Genomic DNA, 23,174 nt, shown 5'->3' on the forward strand with positions numbered 1-23,174 from the left:
ACACCCCTTTACTTAACCTTTCTGTACCCTATACTTACACATGTAACAAAGTTACACTCCCTTTACTTAACCTTTCTGTACCCTATACTTACACGTGTAACAAAGTTACACTCTTTTTACTTAACCTTTCTGTACCCTATACTTACACACGTAACAAAGTTACACTCCCATTACTTAACCTTTCTGTACCTATACTTACACATGTAACAAAGTTACACTCCCTTTACTTAACCTTTCTGTACCCTATACTTACACATGTAACAAAGTTACACTCCCTTTACTTAACCTTTCTGTACCCTATACTTACACATGTAACAAAGTTACACTCCCTTTACTTAACCTTTCTGTACCTATACTTACACATGTAACAAAGTTACACTCCATTTACTTAACCTTTCTGTACCCTATACTTACACATGTAACAAAGTTACACTCCCTTTACTTAACCTTTCTGTACCCTATACTTACACATGTAACAAAGTTACATTCCTTTACATAACCTTTCTGTACCCTATACTTACACATGTAACAAAGTTACACTCCCTTTACTTAACCTTTCTGTACCCTATACTTACACATGTAACAAAGTTACACTCCCTTTACTTAACCTTTCTGTACCTATACTTACACATGTAACAAAGTTACACTCCCTTTACTTAACCTTTCTGTACCCTATACTTACACATGTAACAAAGTTACACCCCTTTACTTAACCTTTCTGTACCCTATACTTACACATGTAACAAAGTTACACTCCCTTTACTTAACCTTTCTGTACCCTATACTTACACATGTAACAAAGTTACACTCCCTTTACTTAACCTTTCTGTACCTATACTTACACATGTAACAAAGTTACACTCCCTTTACTTAGCCTTTCTGTACCCTATACTTACACATGTAACAAAGTTACACCGCTTTTACATAACCTTTCTGTACCTTATACTTACACATGTAACAAAGATACACTCCCTTTACTTAACCTTTCTGTACCTATACTTACACATGTAACAAAGTTACACTCCCTTTACTTAACCTTTCTGTACCCTATACTTACACATGTAACAAAGTTACATTCCCCTTTACTTAACCTTTCTGTACCCTATACTTACATATGTAACAAAGCTAGACTCTCTTTACTTAACCTTTCAGTACCATATACCTACTCATGTAACAAAGTTACATCCCCTTTACTTAACCTTTCTGTACCTTGTACTTACACATGTAACAAAGTTACACTCCCTTTACTTAACCTTTCTGTACCCTATACTTACACATGTAACAAAGTTACACTCCCTTTACTTAACCTTTCTGTACCCTATACTTACACATGTAACAATGTTACACCCCTTTACTTGCCCTTTCTGTACCCTATACTTACTTACACATGTAACAAAGTTTCACTCCCTTTACTTAACCTTTCTGTACCCTATACTTACACATGTAACAAAGTTACACTCCCTTTACTTAACCTTTCTGTACCTATACTTACACATGTAACAAAGTTACACTCCCTTTACTTAACCTTTCTGTACCCTATACTTACACATGTAACAAAGTTACACCCCTTTACTTAACCTTTCTGTACCCTATACTTACACATGTAACAAAGTTACACTCCCTTTACTTAACCTTTCTGTACCCTATACTTACACATGTAACAAAGTTACACTCCCTTTACTTAACCTTTCTGTGACCTATACTTACACATGTAACAAAGTTAGACTACCTTTTCTGAACCTTTCTGTACCCTACACTTACGCATGTAACAAAGTTACACTCCCTTTACTTAACCTTTCTGTACCTATACTTACACATGTAACAAAGTTACACTCCCTTTACTTAACCTTTCTGTACCCTATACTTACACATGTAACAAAGTTACACTCCCTTTACTTAACCTTTCTGTACCCTATACTTACACATGTAACAAAGTTACACTCCCTTTACTTAACCTTTCTGTACCCTATACTTACACATGTAACAAAGTTACACTCCCTTTACTTAACCTTTCTGTACCTATACTTACACATGTAACAAAGTTACACTCCCTTTATTTAACCTTTCTGTACCCTATACTTAAACATGTAACAAAGTTACAGTCCCTTTACTTAACCTTTCTGTACCCTATACTTACACATGTAACAAAGTTACACCCCTTTACTTAACCTTTCTGTACCCTATACTTACACATGTAACAAAGTTACACTCCCTTTACTTAACCTTTCTGTACCTATACTTACACATGTAACAAAGTTACACCCCTTTACTTAACCTTTCTGTACCCTATACTTACACATGTAACAAAGTTACACTCCCTTTACTTAACCTTTCTGTACCCTATACTTACACATGTAACAAAGTTACACCCCTTTACTTAACCTTTCTGTACCCTATACTTACACATGTAACAAAGTTACACTCCCTTTACTTAACCTTTCTGTACCTATACTTACACATGTAACAAAGTTACACTCCCTTTACTTAACCTTTCTGTACCTATACTTACACATGAAACAAAGTTACACTCCTTTTCTTAACCTTTCTGTACCCTATACTTACACATGTAACAAAGTTACACTCCTTTTACTTAACCTTTCTGTACCCTATACTTACACATGTAACAAAGTTACACTCCCTTTACTTAACCTTTCTGTACCCTATACTTACACATGTAACAAAGTTACACTCCCTTTACTTAACCTTTCTGTACCCTATACTTACACATGTAACAAAGTTACACTCCCTTTACTTAACCTTTCTGTACCCTATACTTACACATGTAACAAAGTTACACTCCCTTTACTTAACCTTTCTGTACCCTATACTTACACATGTAACAAAGTTACACTCCCTTTACTTAACCTTTCTGTACCCTATACTTACACATGTAACAAAGTTACACTCCCTTTACTTAACCTTTCTGTACCCTATACTTACACATGTAACAAAGTTACACCCCCTTTACTTAACTTTCTGTACCCTATACTTACACATGTAATAAAGTTACACTCCCTTTACTTAGCCTTTCTGTACCGTATACTTACACATGTAACAAAGTTACACTCCCTTTACTTAACCTTTCTGTACCCTATACTTACACATGTAACAAAGTTACACTCCCTTTACTTAACCTTTCTGTACCTGTACTTACACATGTAACAAAGTTACACTCCTTTACTTCACCTTTCTGTACCCTATACTTACACATGTAACAAAGTTACACTCCCTTTACTTAACCTTTCTGTACCCTATACTTACACATGTAACAAAGTTACACTCCCTTTACTTAACCTTTCTGTACCCTATACTTACACATGTAACAAAGTTACACTCCCTTTACTTAACCTTTCTGTACCTATACTTACACATGTAACAAAGTTACACTCCCTTTACTTAACCTTTCTGTACCTATACTTACACATGTAACAAAGTTACACTCCTTTACTTAACCTTTCTGTACCTATACTTACACATGTAACAAAGTTACACTCCCTTTACTTAACCTTTCTGTACCTATACTTACACATGTAACAAAGTTACACTCCCTTTACTTAACCTTTCTGTACCCTATACTTACACATGTAACAAAGTTACACTCCTTTACTTAACCTTTCTGTACCCTATACTTACACATGTAACAAAGTTACACTCCCTTTACTTAACCTTTCTGTACCCTGTACTTACACATGTAACAAAGTTACACTCCCTTTACTTAACCTTTCTGTACCTATACTTACACATGTAACAAAGTTACACTCCCTTTATTTAACTTTTCTGTACCTATACATGTAACAAAGTTACAGTCCCTTTACTTAACCTTTCTGTACCTATACTTACACATGTAACAAAGTTACACTCCCTTTACTTAACCTTTCTGTACCCTATACTTACACATGTAACAAAGTTACACTCCCTTTACTTAACCTTTCTGTACCTATACTTACACATGTAACAAAGTTACACTCCCTTTACTTAACCTTTCTGTACCCTATACTTACACATGTAACAAAGTTACACTCCCTTTACTTAACCTTTCTGTACCCTATACTTTCACATGTAACAAAGTTACACTCCCTTTACTTAACCTTTCTGTACCCTATACTTACACATGTAACAAAGTTACACTCCCTTTACTTAACCTTTCTGTACCCTATACTTACACATGTAACAAAGTTACACTCCCTTTACTTAACCTTTCTGTACCTATACTTACACATGTAACAAAGTTACACTCCCTTTACTTAACCTTTCTGTACCCTATACTTACACATGTAACAAAGTTACACTCCCTTTACTTAACCTTTCTGTACCCTATACTTACACATGTAACAAAGTTACACTCCTTTACTTAACCTTTCTGTACCCTATACTTACACATGTAACAAAGTTACACTCCCTTTACTTAACCTTTCTGTACCCTATACTTACACGTGTAACAAAGTTACACTCTTTTTACTTAACCTTTCTGTACCCTATACTTACACATGTAACAAAGTTACACTCCCTTTACTTAACCTTTCTGTACCCTATACTTACACATGTAACAAAGTTACACTCCCTTTACTTAACCTTTCTGTACCCTATACTTACACATGTAACAAAGTTACACTCCCTTTACTTAACCTTTCTGTACCCTATACTTACACATGTAACAAAGTTACACTCCCTTTACTTAACCTTTCTGTACCTATACTTACACATGTAACAAAGTTACACTCCCTTTACTTAACCTTTCTGTACCTATACTTACACATGTAACAAAGTTACACTCCCTTTACTTAACCTTTCTGTACCCTATACTTACACATGTAACAAAGTTACACTCCTTTTACTTAACCTTTCTGTACCCTATACTTACACATGTAACAAAGTTACACTCCCTTTACTTAACCTTTCTGTACCTATACTTACACATGTAACAAAGTTACACTCCCTTTACTTAACCTTTCTGTACCTATACTTACACATGTAACAAAGTTACACTCCCTTTACTTAACCTTTCTGTACCTATACTTACACATGTAACAAAGTTACACTCCCTTTACTTAACCTTTCTGTACCCTATACTTACACATGTAACAAAGTTACACATTCTTTACTTAACCTTTCTGTACCTATACTTACACATGTAACAAAGTTACACTCCCTTTACTTAACCTTTCTGTACCTATACTTACACATGTAACAAAGTTACACTCCCTTTACTTAACCTTTCTGTACCCTATACTTACACATGTAACAAAGTTACACTCCCTTTACTTAACCTTTCTGTACCCTATACTTACACATGTAACAAAGTTACACTCCCTTTACTTAACCTTTCTGTACCTATACTTACACATGTAACAAAGTTACACTCCCTTTACTTAACCTTTCTGTACCCTATACTTACACATGTAACAAAGTTACACTCCCTTTACTTAACCTTTCTGTACCCTATACTTACACATGTAACAAAGTTACACTCCCTTTACTTAACCTTTCTGTACCTATACTTACACATGTAACAAAGTTACACTCCCTTTACTTAACCTTTCTGTACCTATACTTACACATGTAACAAAGTTACACTCCCTTTACTTAACCTTTCTGTACCCTATACTTACACATGTAACAAAGTTACACTCCCTTTACTTAACCTTTCTGTACCTATACTTACACATGTAACAAAGTTACACTCCCTTTACTTAACCTTTCTGTACCCTATACTTACACATGTAACAAAGTTACACTCCCTTTACTTAACCTTTCTGTACCCTATACTTACACATGTAACAAAGTTACACTCCCTTTACTTAACCTTTCTGTACCTATACTTACACATGTAACAAAGTTACACTCCCTTTACTTAACCTTTCTGTACCCTATACTTACACATGTAACAAAGTTACACTCCTTTTCTTAACCTTTCTGTACCCTATACTTACACATGTAACAAAGTTACACTCCTTTTACTTAACCTTTCTGTACCTATACTTACACATGTAACAAAGTTACACTCCCTTTACTTAACCTTTCTGTACCCTGTACTTACACATGTAACAAAGTTACACTCCCTTTACTTAACCTTTCTGTACCCTATACTTACACATGTAACAAAGTTACACTCCCTTTACTTAACCTTTCTGTACCTGTACTTACACATGTAACAAAGTTACACTCCCTTTACTTAACCTTTCTGTACCCTGTACTTACACATGTAACAAAGTTACACTCCCTTTACTTAACCTTTCTGTACCTATACTTACACATGTAACAAAGTTACACTCCCTTTACTTAACCTTCCTGTACCCATTATCTACATATTTAACAAAGTTGCACTCCCTTTACTAACCTTTTTGTACCTATGCTTACACATGTAACAAAGTTGCACTCCCTTTACTTAACCTTTCTGTGCCCTCAATTACACATGTAACAAAGTTATGGTCCCTTTACAGCCGAGTGACACCTCCAGGTGCATCTGCAGTTACCTCCTACTGCTCCTCTAGGCATCAAATATTGCCTGTTCATATTTGCATTAATAAATCCAAAACCCTGCTACTACAAGGTATCAGAATATTTTATCTTGAAGCATATATGATGGCAAACACAATTTTATTGATATATGACCTCTGTTAATAAATATTTGTTTGAACTGTAAGTTGATAAATTCATTTTTTAAAGGCTGAAGCCACACCCACTGGGAGTTAGAGGTATACACTCAAAAGAGCTCTGCTGGAGGGGAATGAGCCTTTCTTTACCTCTACTTACACATGTAACAAAGTTACAATCCCTTTACTAACCTTTCTGTACCTATACTTATACATGTAACAAAGTTACACTCCCTTTACTAACCTTTCTGTACCTATACTTACACATGTAACAAAGTTACACTCCTTATACATAACCATTCGGTACCTATACTTACATATGTAACAAAGTTACACTCCCTTTACTTAACCTTTCTGTACCCAATACTTACACATGTAACAAAGTTACACTCCCTTTACTTAACCTTTCTGTACCTATACTTACACATGTAACAGAGTTACAGTCCCTTTACTTAACCTTTCTGTACCCTGTACTTACACATGTAACAAAGTTACACTCCCTTTACTTAACCTTTCTGTACCTATACTTACACATGTAACAAAGTTACACTCCCTTTACTTAACCTTTCTGTACCTATACTTACACATGTAACAAAGTTACACTCCCTTTACTTAACCTTTCTGTACCGATACTTACACTTGTAACAAAGTTACACTCCCTTTACTTAACCTTTCTGTACCTATACTTACACATTTAACAAAGTTACACTCCCTTTACTTAACCTTTCTGTACCTATACTTACACGTGTAACAAAGTTACACTCCCTTTACTTAACCTTTCTCTACCCTAACCTTACACATGTAACTTTATACCTTCATCACTAAGAAATCTCTTTGTGTACTCTCCCACAATTGTCAGCTACACTATTCTTCTACAGACTGCCATCCTCGACATACTATCTATCCTACTAAACTTCCATTTCCCAGGAAACTACCTCACCTCTATTTTCTTTAATACAGGTCTATACACACTCTCTACCTCAATCTACCTAGTGTTTCATTTAACTACTTCTCCTTTTCAGTTCTACCTCCTACTAAATCCCTTGCTGCCTTTGCTACCCTTCTCTGTACCTCCAACTGTCAGACAGTGAATGTATTATGTAATATGCTTATCTGTGTAATTTTTGTTTAACCAGATACCTCATGAAAAAATGTATTTCTTTTAAATTTATAGGCTACTGTATGTTATATAATCTGTTCTAAGTGTAGTCATGTAATTGCGTTTTCAACTCAATGTATTTTACAGAATGTAATTTTTATCTTTAAATGTACTTGCCTAACATGTAGAGTATTTCTCCAGGGCCTCCGCTGAAAATGGGATAAACCCCAGTCAGAACTTCCCAGTAAACAAAGATAGATAGATAGATAGATAGATAGATAGATAGATAGACAGACAGATAAATTACTGACAATTGTACAAATAAAAAATCAATATAATATACTGTAGAGACAGCTCTGACAAGTAACTGCTTCAAAAAGAAAACAAGTATATCATAAAACAATACTAGTATAGAAAAATATGCTCCCTGAGATGGGTTTAAAGAAAATCTTCTAACAAAGTGGAAGTTTAGAAACTTCCTAAAGGAGGCCTCAGCAATGCATGCTTCAATCAGGAAAGGTAGCCATTTCAAATGGACTGTAACAAAGTAACCAAAATGATGTCCTACCAGAAAGTTTCCAAACAGGCCATTGGAATACCTAGCTGCCCATCAGCTAATGACCTGAAGAATCTATTGGAACATAAGGAACCAGTACATTGCCAAATATGCAGAAGGAAGTTTGTGTTGAGGCAGGCTGTTAACATGCTTATTGTGTACTATCCTGTTAATGACCAGCAAGCACTGGAGATATAGTAATAGATAAAGTTTGTTCCATGTTTACAGAATGAGCTGGGGGTAATAACTGACTCATGATATTACTTTTGTATGTTATTTAGGTATCGTCTGGTCGAGAGTGGTACATACACACGATTTATACTGTAAGATCAAAGGAAAATGCCAGCAGGGGAATTGGCAAAAGGAGCCTGGAGTATCAGTACCACTCTGTTGTACGGGGTGGCGATACAGAGAGAGACAGGTCATTTCGTCAGAAGAGAGAGGTCAAAGATGCTCCTGCTATTGCTAAGGACATTGGCACTGAAAGTAACAGAGGTACAAACATTCAGCACATTGCTTTGGATCGTGTAAATAAGAAAGTGATTCCTCAACAAGAAGATTTTATCAACGGAATCATCCCTAGAGAAGTCAACAGCAAAGAGTCAGATATCAGCATGTTCACCATTGTTGGTGTCCTTGCTGTCTTACTCCTTGGACTCTGTGTGATAGTGGTGATTGTTCTGCTGCTAAAGCGTAAACAAAAGTCAGAAAAGAAAGAGTCTCCCTCTGCATGTACTGAACCTATGATGCCACAAAGTAACGGTGACAGCTCAGAGGTTTGATTTCAAGATACTGGTTTTCAGACTGACATAAACTTGAATTTACTCCTGCCAGCAGTAACTCATTACATGTCCTGAAAAAAAATGTTTGTGGTTCCTGCAATACTTGAAAACTCTTTATTTTCATGACTGGTTACCACAACAGACATAAAGGTATTCTCAGTCCTAGTTTCTTTTTTTGCACAGAAAACTGTCCAAAGTGGCCTTATTTGTACTACTCCTTCAAGTGGCAAGTGCCTTGCTGGATTACTACAAAATTATGTAATGTGACTTCCACTGATTCCACACAGTCAAAGAACAATACCATACCCAAAGGTGCTAATGAAAGGCTTCTTTTTTTCTGTATGGATTAGAAAAGCTTACATAATTTATTGTTGACATACTTTGAGGTATGAGTTTGCAGGTTTTCCTAATGTGGAAGTTTTGCCCCATTATGTGATATTTGTGTAAGACATGGCCACGTTTTGCCACAGAATCATGCATTTTTTTACTGCCAAGTAAATAGTGTTATAAAATCTAGCTGGCATGAGAGGCGGTACGGTCTGTATTTAAAGTGTGCACAAAAACAAGCTGAAAGGCAGCAATCCTGCAGAGATATGGGGCAGCATAACACAGCAATGTTTATATTCAGGTGACAAAGTTCAACTAGAACTGATATTTCATGGGAATATTACTACAGTGATAACATTAAAAGTGCTAGAAGTAACATTTCAGATTAATGTCAAAATAATTTTATTGTAAGAGTTGTAACAAGAAATAATTACATACCTTTCAACTAAAGACCATCCTTAATTCGGGCAGGGGTTGCAAGGAACTATATCAAAAGGGTATGCTGTCAATAATTCATGGACGTTTTAGTGTAATATAATTGAAACTGGTATGGTTATCAGTTTGATTTCTGCTGATGTAGTCTAATCAGAGATACACAATCAGTGATTTGTTAACACTTGGGATCCTTCTCTGAAACAGAATATGTGTGTGTGTAACTTGTATACATACATGAACTCTGCAAGGTACGGATGTTGTAGGACATGGACTTGGCCCATCTGGTGTAGAAAAATAAAGATTTACAATCATGTGGTCACATGTGTAAAGAAGGACAACCCTATGGACGTCACTTGATTTACCGCTAGCTTTGGCAGAACTGTCCACTCAGTCACTTTACCTTTTCTTTTTCTCTTTTCTTGTTCACATTTAACCTATCAGACACAACACTGCCCCTGTCAACATGTTAAACTATTGTACAGTGCTGCCGCTATCCACAGTACTTACTCTGTTTACTACATATCTGTATTATTTACGCTGAATTTCGTGCAAAAGGAAATACATTATAGCTAACTCTGTGAAACAGTGTTACAGCACAACATCTGGTTTACTTTATTTCTTGTTTTGCAAAAGGTTACTTTAGAAAAAAAACCTCCTGTTCATTCAGACACGTTTAAATAATTTCATACGATTTTTCAGATACCTGGAATTGAGTATAAGTAAATCTTATTAACACGGAGACTTAACTTGCCATAAACCTCTGCTTGCAAATACTAGAATTACTGCCCACTGAATTAATGTCCTTGACAATATTTTCACAGTTTTCTATACTAAATATTTAAATAGTGATGCTCAACACTAGACTTTGTTTAGTTAATCTGCAAATATTTTGAAATGAATTATCATGGCTAACTATCGTGATTTAACTGCCAAGCATCCTGTTTACATTATGATTGACTTATATATTTGCTACACAAAACACTACATTTCTGAGGTCAGTGAGTAACTTTTTGGTTTCATTTTAAAGGGTGTGTGACAACCCAACACTAGACCAGTAATCCAGGAGCCTCAATCTTCACCACTGTCAACAGTGGGGGACCTACACTGGGAGGATGACAAGTACATACACAGTATTTCCAGATGCAGCTCTCTGCATCAATTGCAATTTCCCTTAAGAGCACACAGAGATCACAGTTAGTCTGGGGCTGGTTTCTCCAACTTTCTCCAGATCCCCAATAAGACACTGCACTGGCACAGCTATAGGGTTGAGATCCCAGCTGAGTGGCCAAGCCAAAACTTCCAGCGCCCTCTCTGTCCAAGCAGTACTTCATGTCCCTGCCCAAGTAGCTGACACACACACTCTTTGAAGTTTAATTTATGTGCGCGCACACACACACACACACACACACACACACACACACACACACACACCTGGGGAAGGCTGGCACAGGTTTACAAGCTATGCCCCCTTCTGCCCAAACTATAAGGTAGTTATCACTGCCACCAACCAACTCTTTATCAGCTACTATAAGGCCCTTAACAAAGGGTGTCCAATCTAATTGTGTAATATTAATATTAATACAAATGGTAGTTTGACCTAGAGCAAGACTATTAGGAGTGCCCCATAAAGTGTCACCAACTAAATATACAAGTACTGTCAAAATGTACATACGTCTCACAAAGATCAACCACAATGAAAAGTTGAAGTATATTTAATAATAATTAATAGAAGAACAAGAAAATACTCAGTATATATTCACAGTGACATCACAGTTGAAAACCACATGCAATATCTGAAACAACATTGCAGGACAGTCTCAAATAAATAAAGAAAAACATCTAAACTATGCTTCACTGTATTCCTGACTGAATCTAAGAGAATTTGTATACCCTAGTTAAATTACTTAAGAGCAAAGCAGATGTGGTGAATGGATCTTCTAGTTGTTGTCAGGTCCAAGACAGGTTATAGAATGCTGTGTCTCTCTGAGAGACTTTTTAAATTAATATCTCAAATATTACTGCTGAGATAACTCGCAGAATGCCATCATTTATTATCTGACTCTATCCCAGTTGAAACCCCCAACTGCTGGAAGCTAGCAGTATTTAGCATCCACCTGTGAAAATACATAGACCTCAGATCTTTGGCAGATGCTGGAAGTTGTAAAACAATTGCATTTCTTCACATTTCAAAACTAGTAATTATCTCACCTTAAAGACAATACAGAAAACTCCCTAGTACAGACATTGTGTCTCTAGCTGCCGTAAAGTAATTTAATTTCAGCTATGTTTCTAAAGTTAACCTCCTGGATTCCAGTTTCCACTGTTAACATATATATATTTAAACAGTTACAATAGTGCATGTACATTTCTGTTCTCTTCCAGTAGGGCACACTGTGGATCCATTTTAAACACAAGCATTTTGCAAAAACCCTTTTCAACACACGTCTGTACAAACAAGTTTGATATACACATGACGTACAGTTCTAATACAGTTGTAACACAAGCATCTCATATGAATCATGTTGATATTCACAAATGTCATATAATTATTTACAAAATTCCAGATAGCTGTGCTGGCAGTATATCCTTTGTCATATGGTGAACAAAGGTTTAAAAATAATTGGAGGTATTTCAAAATGCAGTCACCTCCATAATACTGATGGCCAAAATTAAAACAGAATCATCTCTAGACCATAAGCATCCTACTTTCAGCCTTCTTTTCATCAGAAAAATACTTTTATCTGTTCTTTTAGGTTTGGCAGCAAAGACATTTCTGTGTTGCTGACTGACTGTTAAGCTATTGCTTTGAGTGTTATTATAGTTAGCACTTACATAACTGAGTAGAACTATTACAAACAGATGAGTAAATTGTGTCTTACTAGGCAGTGTACATTTTTATTACAACCCACATTTACATTAGTAACACAGCAAATCAGTGGTCAGACCTTTGCCTCAAGGATCCTGGGTTCAGTTATGACTTATGGTCACTGTGGGGTTGAATGTTCTCATTATGACTGACTGGGTTTTCTCCAAGTATTCCAGTTTCCTCCCCAAAATATGCTGTGTAATTATCTACACCAAATTATCCATGTTTATATAAAATAATTTAAATTTTCCCTTTGTGACCTAGGTCATAGATGAAAAGAGTCCATGGACCAACCTATGTGCTTGGATTACATATATCAAATTAGTACATTCAGTATAAACTTTCCTTCAGGAGATGTATAATTTCTTCAGGAACTGAAATTTATAGAAACTAAGGGCAGCCTTGTGGAGTAATTTGATAACCATCATCATTTACCTAGTTTGCAAATGTTTAGCCAGCCATTCAAAAATGACCAGGGTCACTGGTTTTGCAATGGTTTAGGTAGAGCAGATGGAAATACAGCTGTACAATGTTTTGTAATGTGACCCTATCTTTATGGATGATTAAATATGGGGGTTTGATGGAGAGGGCTTGAATTTCCGAGACCTGCCTCGCTGAAGTGACTGCTGTTAAGAATGCTGTTTTCCATGTTAAGAATTTTAATTCACAGGTAGCTGCAGGCTCAAATGGCGGTAGAGTAAGAGTAAGGGATGGTGATAGAGTAAGAGTAAGGGCTTGTTTAATTCACAGGTCGCTGCAGGCTCAAATGGCGGTAGAGTAAGAGTAAGGGCTTGTTTAATTCACAGGTCGCTGCAGGCTCAAATGGCGGTAGAGTAAGAGTAAGGGCTTGTTTAATTCACAGGTCGCTGCAGGCTCAAATGGCGGTAGAGTAAGAGTAAGGGCTTGTAGAACAAAACTGAGATCCCAGGGCATGACGGGTTCGGACACTGGGGAACGAAGCAACAGGGTACCTTTAAGAAATGCTTTGCATAGTCTGTGTGCCATAAGACTAGGTTCATTCGCTACGTGGAAATTAGATATCGCCGCCAACTGAACCTTGATGATGGCTGATGCGGATCCCTGATAGAACAGCATAGACAAGAACTCCAGAACTGAATCTATTGGAGCTGTGTAAGAATCAATGCCTCTAGTTTGTGCCCAGATAGAGAACCTTTTCCATTTGCTAGAATAAATCTTTCTAGTGGATGGCTTATTAGAGGACGATAATATATGGACCACTTCTGGTGAAAAATTATGATGTCTGACTAGTGATGGAAGTGGAGTAGCCAGGCTGTCAAATGGAGGGTCATCAGAGAGGAGTGGAACTGTCCCGACATGTGTGTCAGTAAATCTGGTTGAGGGTCCAGAATCCAAGGAGTGTCCACAATGTATGGTTGAAGAAAGGAGAACCAGACTTGATGAGGCCAGTGTGGGGCAATCAGAATCGTTCTGCTTCCCAAGGATTGTGCTTTCTGAATCACCCTTGACAGCAGGGGAAACGGAGGGAAAGCATAAAGCAGACCGGAGGGCCAATCGTGAACCAGAGCATCCCTGGGTGATTCACCCTGTGGGGGGATCAGCGTGAAGTAGCTGCTGCATTTTGCATTGAGAGGGCTGGCAAAAAGGTCGCAGCAGGGCTGACCCCATCTGCTGAAGATTCGCTCTGCAACCAGGCGATTCAGGGACCATTCGTAAGGCATAAGGATAGCTCTGCTTAGCCTGTCCGCTATTGCGTTGGACTTCCCCGGAATGTGCTTTGCCACCAGAAACCATTGGGAAACTATTGCCCAATGCCACACTCGCATAGCCTCTCTGCACAGAGGGTAATATCGGGTTCCCCCTTGCTTGTTGAGATACCACACTACTGACATGTTGTCTGAGTGTATTGCAATAGTCCCTAGAGGAAGAATTTTCTGAAGTGCCTGCAATGCAAGAAGCACTGCTCTCATCTCCAGGACGTTTATATGCAAATGTATCTCGTGATCCTGCCACGTGCCTTGGACTGTCCTGCTGAGATAATGCCCCCCCCCCACCCCATCTGGGAGGCGTCCGTGGTCACCGTGGCAACAGGGACAGGTGGAACGAAGGGCTTTCCCCCGTTCAAATTGTTGGTGCACAGCCACCAATGGAGGTCCTGCTTGCACCTGTCCGTGAGTAAGATGGGATGAGATAGAGGGAGTTTTTGGAGAGACCATTGGACAAAGAGGAGTCATTGAAGAAGTCTCATCTGTAATCTCACTAGAGAGACCAACATGATAGTTGCTGCCGTGGTACCTAGGAGTACCTTCGCTTGTCTCAGGGGCATCAGCATGTGTATTTGTTGTTGTAATACTGTGATCCTTTCTTGTGGTAAGAATGCTCGCATTCGAATGGTGTCTAAATCTGCTCCTATAAAGGTGACACGCTGTGAGGGCAATAAGGCAGATTTTTCCCAGTTTATTGTTATGCCCAACTGGTGACATAGACTGATGGTAGCATCCCTGGTCTGAACTAGTTGATGCCTGGTGGGGGCGGTAAGGAGCCAGTCATCCAGGTACGGAAACACCTGGAATCCATGACGTCTCAAGTGAGCCATCACCACTGCCATACATTTGATGAACACCCTGGGGGCTGTGGTGAGACCAAAGGGCAGGGCTCGAAACTGGAAGTGACTGGCTCCCAGCCAGAAGCGTAGATGACTCCTGGATGCTCTGTCCATTTCCACATGGTAGTAAGCATCCTTGAGGTCGATGGAGCACATCCATACCTCCTCTCCCAACAATGGGAGAATCGATTGTAGTGTGACCATATGGAACTTGGACTTGTGTATGTGATTGCTGAGTTGACTGAGATCTAGTATGGGTCTCAGGTCCCCTGTTCTTTTCGGTACCAAAAAGAATCTTGAGTAAGTCCCTAATCCGATTTGGTCTGAGAGGACACATTGGATGGCTGCTTTTTCTAGCAGCTGCGAGACCTCTGAGGCTGCTTGATCCCTTTGACTGGGTGGAACGTCTGGGATTTTTCTGATTGGCAGGGGTACTGAAGAGAATGGGATGAGGTAACCTCCGGAAATTATCCGTAATACCCATCGGTCTTGGGTAATGCTCTCCCAGGCTTCCGGGTATAAGGAAATTCGACCCCCGACTGGCTCCGGATAATGAGAGTATGGGGAACCATGGAAGGAGTCGCAGTCTCCCAAATCGTGGGGGCCTCCTCTGCCTCTGGGGTGATGTCTCCCTGAATAACCCCCCCCCTGCCTCTGGAGGGAGGTTCACCTTGTGCGGCAGGAAAAAACCTCTGTGATTTCTTGAACCACATCTCCCCCTCACTGGGCCTTGGGATAAGGCCTAGAAGGAAGGGAAAAACGGACCCCTATGGTAGACAGGGTCTTTCCCTCTTGCTCGCACCTGGTGAGGGTGTCTTTCACTTTGGTCCCAAACAAGGAGGAACCATCAAATGGGGCGTCAGTGAAGGAAGACTTGAAGGCCTCCCTGGGGGGGGCAGAAAGGAATTTGTTGGGACGCCTGGGCACGGGCTCCACAGAATCAGGGTTTTCCCACACTCTTCAACAAATGAGGTCAAGAAGTTCGTCGAAGGGTGGAGACACCCAAGACGTGGAGGGTTGAGCGCCAAAAGCTTTAAGGAATACTGACTCCTCCTCAGAAGGAGCTTTGGAAGGCCAGTCACCTCTTTGTTTCAGTATCTCCAGGATATCGGAGAAGGAAACATCATCAGAGGATGACTTGGGGGACCCTTCCGATTCCTCGAGGTCAGTATCAGAGGTGAGAGACTCATCCTGGGAGTCTATGTGCTTCCTCTTGCACAATTTCTTTCTAGGAGGCTCCTCAGGCACAGACCCTGGGAGACCCTCAGAAAGTTGGGGACCGCTCAAGGGGGTATCCTTAGGGCCTGGCGCTCTACTGTCCAAGGATAGGTGAGTATCAGAAGCTCTCGCCGGGGTGGTGGGGGACGGAATGACTGACCCAGGTGATGTAGTTGATGATCTGGCCAGCACACTCCATATGGCCTCGAAGGCCGGTCCCCCCAAGTCCGAGGACCAACCGGCCTCCGAGACCACAACCGGAACCGGGGTCCCACGAGCCGATGCACCGAGTGGGAGGCTCGGAACTGACAGCTGTCCCGAAATATCCCCCTTGGGCCCGACCGAAGAGACCCGAGTCCCGAACCCTGTAGACGGAACCGACATGGTCGGAGCCGAGGTCGGCACCAATAAACCCTGAGAGGCTATCGGAGCCGGTGCAGGAATATCACTCGGTGTGGAGCATACCGGCTCCGACGACAAGGATGTGCTCGGAGGAGGAATCATCGAAACGGTCATAGGAACTGGCTCCGGAGCCGAGTGGGTCAGAGCTGAGAACAATTTAGCCAACACCTGCAACTGCAGGAGCCTCTGCACCACCCTATCAACATCCAAATCAGAAAGCCTGGAGGATTTGGAGGAGAGCGATGGAGATTGGGATCTCTTGTCAGGTGAACCATGCATCACACTGGGCGACCGGCTCCGAATGGGTTCAAGAATAATAGGAGCCGACGCCGATTCAGTTAACACTGATACCTCCTGCGGCCCCGAGGACAGTGGAGCCGAGGAGATAGAATCGAATACAGTAATTTTCTCCGGAGGCTCCGAAGAGGCAGATGGAGCTGGAGACCTTTTTTTAGCCTTGGAAGCTTTGGATTTAGACTGAATACTGGAATCCAAGTCTATAGCTTCCTCAAACGATGGTTTTAGAAGTCCCTTTAATATTAATTTATTTTTCCTCTCCTGGAGCACCCTAGGACTGAACGCGTGGCAAAAGCTACATACCTCCTGTAAATGGATGGCTCCAAGGCAGTAAACACACACAGAGTGTCCATCCGTGATGGACATCTTATATCCACACTTGGAACATTTTTTAAAGCCAGAAGGCTTATGCTCCTTCTGATCCTTAGACATCTTCTAATTAGCGCCAAGCGAAACCACCTAAACACAATCACAGAAAAAGGCGGGAACAACACACAAGTAGAAACACCAGAAAAGAACTCTACTCGACACAATCTAAGAACCTCTAACTGAAACGGTTCTTCTAGGGGGCACACAGACAAACACAATCACACTAAAAGGTTTAGCTAACAACAGAGGGGAGGACTAGGTCCTCTAACTTAAATGGGCCTAGCCCATTGGAACAGTTAGGGATACCAAAAAACACAACCATCACATTCAAACACAGCAACAGCAACAAGAAATAGCTATCAAAATAGCTTTTGGGTATGAAATATCAAATTTCTCTGAGAGAAATAGTAAAAAAGAAGGTACTTAGCCACAGCCAAGCGAGACCACATCTGAGCTACACAAGCGGCAAACGAGATCTGGGGATATGGAGCAGTGCACCATGGGATACCCTCTTAGCCCAGCCAATGAGAGACTTTGAGCTAGTAAAATCGGCCGAGTCGGAGCCGATATTCGGCTTCGCACCCACGGGTAAGAATGTAGGAGAGATAGAACTACATAGCATCTAGTGTTTTCTTGTTTCTGTACATTTTTCAGTACTTTGCACCAAGGGTTGAGGATGGATGGATATGCACATGAAACATTAGCAGCCACGGGTGTGGTGCAAACACATTACAAATTACAATTTGTTTTATTTACATGCTAAATTTTAAGCATGCAACAAATAAAATTATTAGAAAGTCACATCAGAAACAAACATAATCTACTCCATGTAGACTCAATAGCTCTGAAGCATATGAATGGTTTGGAAATTAGGTCTTGTGAATATTACATTTTGACTCTCACGTAGAAGAGTTTGAAGAGTGTTGTGTTATGCAGAGAAAAATACATATAAAAAACAAATGTCAGTGAGTATAATTTATTGCAAAGATGTGTTTGAAGATTAATAATATTAGATTATATTTATTTGACTGTTTGATTCTATTCTGGGTGTTGCAAATGTCTGGCAAGATCAGAACACTAGCATTATGCAGTTAGACACATTCTTCAAGTCACTGCGTTTTTGTTGAAAGTTGCTGAATATTTCATTGATATGCAGTAAGCAGAGCCTGATTTTTTGTTTTCTCTTGCATAAGGTGAATCCTACCTCCAAGAGTCAATCTTTATACAAGAAAAGCTCCATTTGGGTCTGTGCAGATAATTCTGTTCCTTTATTGTTGATGGGGTTATTCACTGTTAAATTGTTCCTTGTCTTCTTTGGTACATTAAGTGACTGCAGATTTGTTTAGTAGCTTGACTCACATGTTCCCAAGGGAGAGACCAGCAAACAAATGAGGAAAGAAAGGGCAGACATCATTAGTATGCATTGCGAGTGCCACCAGCTTGTCCACACTGATGCTGTCAAACAGGAATGCGAGGACATCTACAGTACTGGATGTCCATATCCAGACACAGTACAGGAAGCAAAACAGGCCTACAGACCATTGTCAGTTTGTTGTCCATGTAGATTAGAATAATAAATTACAGATGCAACAGTGATAGAATAATCAGGTTCTCCACAACAGTCCAGAGGCTGCAGGACTCCATAGACTGGTGAATGACAAACACTGATGAGAGAATACAGGAGGGAGTACTACAGAGCAGCTGCAGTGCAGTGTCAGGGAGGTGGGATTGTGCTACTATGGTAGGCCAGCCCTTAAAAATATTGGGACAAAAGACAGGGCTACATGCAACTGAAGGACTGGCCTGGGAATATGTTTAAGCAGGGTTTATATTATAATGTCAACAAGTGAAAATGTCGACTCTGACTTGTTCGACACCAAAATGTCGAACTGCAAGATTACCAAATGGCCAAATCACCAATTTCTTTCCACCGGAAAGAAATCGGTTGGCCAAACACCAACGCCACACAAAAATAAATATATCTAAGACCCCAACGTGGAGGGCTGTGCCCCCCACAACACCCCTAACTAAATATTCTAATTCCGAGACAGCACTACAGTCAGGGAAAGGGCAAGTGTAAGAGAACGACCGTTCAGTAATCTTGTAGTTCAGCATTTTGGTGTCAATCAAGTCAGAGTCGACATTTTCACTTGTCGACATTATAATATAGACCCGTTTGATCACACAGGTGAAGGCTGAGTTCTACCAAGAGTCCAGCAAAAAAGATGGTCTGTAGCACCTCTTTACTTAAGGTCAAAAACCCAAACTTATGACCTAATGGCTTTGAATAAGTCTGACTGCCGCAACCAAATACTGGTATTTTCCATTGCCCATATAACAGGATTATTTTTTAAGGAAGTTAATGGCTGACTTTCATTTCAATTCAGTTCAATTAATTTCTTTTTATTTTTAATTTTTTACTCACATAGGATATAATGCCTTTTTTCAGTAACAGCAAAGCAAATAATGTCAAAAATACAAACATTTGAATTTGTAAGAACTCGAAACAATTTTTTAAGTAAGCTTATGGATAACAGGACAGATAGATGTTTAAAAACTATCTTACCAGTGGTAACAATTCTACAAAATAGGTGAATTTTGTGTTTTGCTTTTCATGTACAATGGAATATTCCACATAGCAACTGTTGATCTCTTTGACTTCCACATAGAACTGACCAGTCCTTTTAAAACAATTCCTATATAACCTATAAACATGAGTTTCAAATGATATTTAAGAGTCCACTTGAGAATTCCAGTCCCTCATATAATTAGAAGTTGTCTGTAAAAGAACATTTTTTTTTGTTTTTAGATTATTTATCAAAAGGTTATGTTGTTCAGTGCATACTTGCAATTTAGATAAATCCTTCCGCAATTTCTCCAGAACCATCAACACGTCATCATGCAGAAAATAAAACTGTCATCTTCGTAAACTAACAGTTTAGACCCAAACTCTATATCACAGAGGGTGATAAGTAAGAACAATGGGCTAAATGGGGACCCCTAAGGTACTCCTATTGGCTCTCAAATATACAGAAACATGGGGCCAGTATTAGTACATCATAAAATTAATATCATTATATTTGGTCCCAACTCATCCCTCACTGTGCCAAACTGTGTATGATGCCTTATGTATACTAACAAACAGGCCGTAGTCTTAAAACAGGTCATAAACCTGATAAATCTAATTATCACAAATCTTGCAATAGGCATAGAGTGGTACCTCCTGAGCCCATGATGGAAATCCCCAAAAGCTGCAAAGACACTAAGTAATCATTTATTTCTTCAGGTCTTAATTTCTTGAAAATCATAAAAGGAGATAAGAAAGACAATAGCCATGCAAGTAGTAATTTTCCTTTCTGTTGCCGTTTTTAAGTACTGGAACACAGAATATCCTCCGCCACTTGTCAATAAACACTTTCTGACATCTAGAAAAATGAAACATATAGTCCACTGATAACTTTAAAAGCCACAAATCAGTGTCATCAGTTGTAATGGTGGGTTTAGTTTTGCTGTTCTTTATATCTTTATATCAAAATGTATCTGTTCTGATGTAAACACAGAAAATGTGAAACCAGTAGCTGGAAAAGAAGTCTCAAGTAATAGGATGTCTAATTTTTATATTAAGTTTTTAAAATAAGTATTAAATTAATGTGCAATTTTAGCAACGTCACATTCAGAGAAGTCAAATACCCACACAGACACTCACCTGCCAAAAGTGACAGTATGCCAAATTTTTCCTAGTAATTTTTTTATGAAAGCAGTAAATGTACAATAATTCTGCTTTGGATCGACATTTATTGCTAACTAATTTAAACACTTGCATGAAAGTTCAGATATTTCTGCAACCCTTCCAGTAAAGTCTATTTTTTTTATTTTAACTAAATTAGCAGTTCACAATCAACTCAGGCATTAATCTGCTTTCTTTATATTTTGTAAAGGGCAAAGAAAATCTTTGCTTCTAAAATATATTAATAATGAGAATTTTCCATTTTCTATTTACATGTGTAATTGCATAATCTTCTGCAGTAAGGACTAAACAAATAATAATAAACACTACAGAACAAATCAGACAGCTTAGTTTGAGGAATGCAGAGTTAACACCACACAATGTATAAAAAATAATATTTTTAATCTGATTTCAAAATGAGGGCACATCAACTTCTACAGGCAGGTAAGTAACTTGTCTGCATTTTACATTATGAGATGCATTTTGTCAAATAAAAGATGCATTTGGGGTACTGTTAGTGCAGAGCAAATACGTGTCGCATTTGAAACAGTCCCCATTTCTCAAATAGAGAAATTGTGGCAGCTGGATTCTGATGTACATATCCAAAAGGAGATCTGTGGTTAGTTTTATGTTTCGTTATGTTAAAATAGAATATTTTATTATTACATAAAAGCTGCAGTCTTCTCCAGTAGATTGTATTATACATTCTGCAACTTAACACTCAGTGTTGTGTGTTCCATTCGCTTCACTTTAGAAAAGAATTGCGTACCTTTGCTGGAATAAGATGGCATCACCTTTGCCCCTCTCAGCTTTAGTTAGTTTGTTCTTGTTGATACTAATAAACACTCATTGTATGTATTAAGTGTGCCTTCATAACACTCACTGTATGTATTAAGTGTACCTTTGTGCATTACTCTTTTGTATGAAATGATATTTCCCTTTTTAATGGGAACGCTATGCAATCTACTCCATTTGCCTTTTACCCAAGGCTTTTTGTATTTGACCATTTTATTTTGTTACAATACACATGCATTCAACAAAGAAGACTTTACAAGAAGTCAGTGTTTATGTTATTGTTTGCATTTGGCAGTTGTATAGCAAAACATAGCCCTACTGGCTATTAATATATATTTAAATCAAGAGTGTTGCTTATATTTTTCATGGAAGTGGTCAGTGTTGAAATATTGACTAAATATTGCAGTTAGTTCTGTCATGGATTTACATGCCCAGATTTGACTGTGGTCAGCAATAAACCACATTTTACATATTGCAGTATTCATTGTCTATTTTTACATTTCATCTGCATCAGTCTGAACTGCAAAGGTGTATCTAGCTGTTCTTGTGCCAAGTGCTGTCCCATGTTCTAGTGCCCCCTCAAGTTGAAGTTTACAAAAAACCCTCTTCTCTTCTTTTAAACTGTGGCAAAGTGCTACAGTTTATGCCACACGTGGAATGTTACAGTACTGAAGTCTGACCACCAGTGCAGTAATGGCATGCATTTCTGAATGTCATTAATGCACTGATCACTGATCGGGATTTGCCATTTGTGCCCCGTAATGCTTTCCCTTCACCTCCATCCTAACAATGCCCTTGCTAAAATGTATAGATTTCATGTACATATTTTTCTTAGGAATAGTGCAACCTGATTTGTGTGAAAAAAGTCAAGATTATGATATGAGACAGGAAATGCAATTTAGAGATAGCGTTAGCCACAATGAGAAAGACCTCATTACCATCTAATTTGTGTATCTCTGAATAACTCCTTATTGCTGTTGGCACAAAAATTACTTTGTTAAAGTACTGTAGTGACCAATGTGTCACATTGGCACAGGCACCACACACACACACACACACATGTACACAGTCATCCTAGTCTGTTCATACCACTACAGACACACACATGCACACTTTCACATATA

At 38.8% G+C, this 23,174-nt stretch overlaps 1 protein-coding gene across 1 annotated transcript in view; it reads left to right on the forward strand.

Annotated features, from left to right (window-relative positions):
- FREM2 (FRAS1 related extracellular matrix 2) overlaps window positions 1–10,959 on the forward strand; it is a 1,424,491-nt gene extending 1,413,532 nt beyond the window's left edge. Inside the window, exon 24 of the mRNA XM_044073334.1 lies at window positions 8,530–10,959. Within this exon, the coding sequence (XP_043929269.1) occupies window positions 8,530–9,030 (501 nt within the window). The 3' untranslated portion in view covers window positions 9,031–10,959. The remainder of the gene's footprint in view (window positions 1–8,529) is intronic.
- The last annotated feature ends 12,215 nt before the right edge of the window (window positions 10,960–23,174 follow it).

The sequence above is a fragment of the Protopterus annectens genome, chromosome 5.part1 (genome assembly GCF_019279795.1).
Source record: "Protopterus annectens isolate FY-2018-M chromosome 5.part1, PAN1.0, whole genome shotgun sequence".
NCBI lineage: Eukaryota > Metazoa > Chordata > Ceratodontiformes > Protopteridae > Protopterus > Protopterus annectens.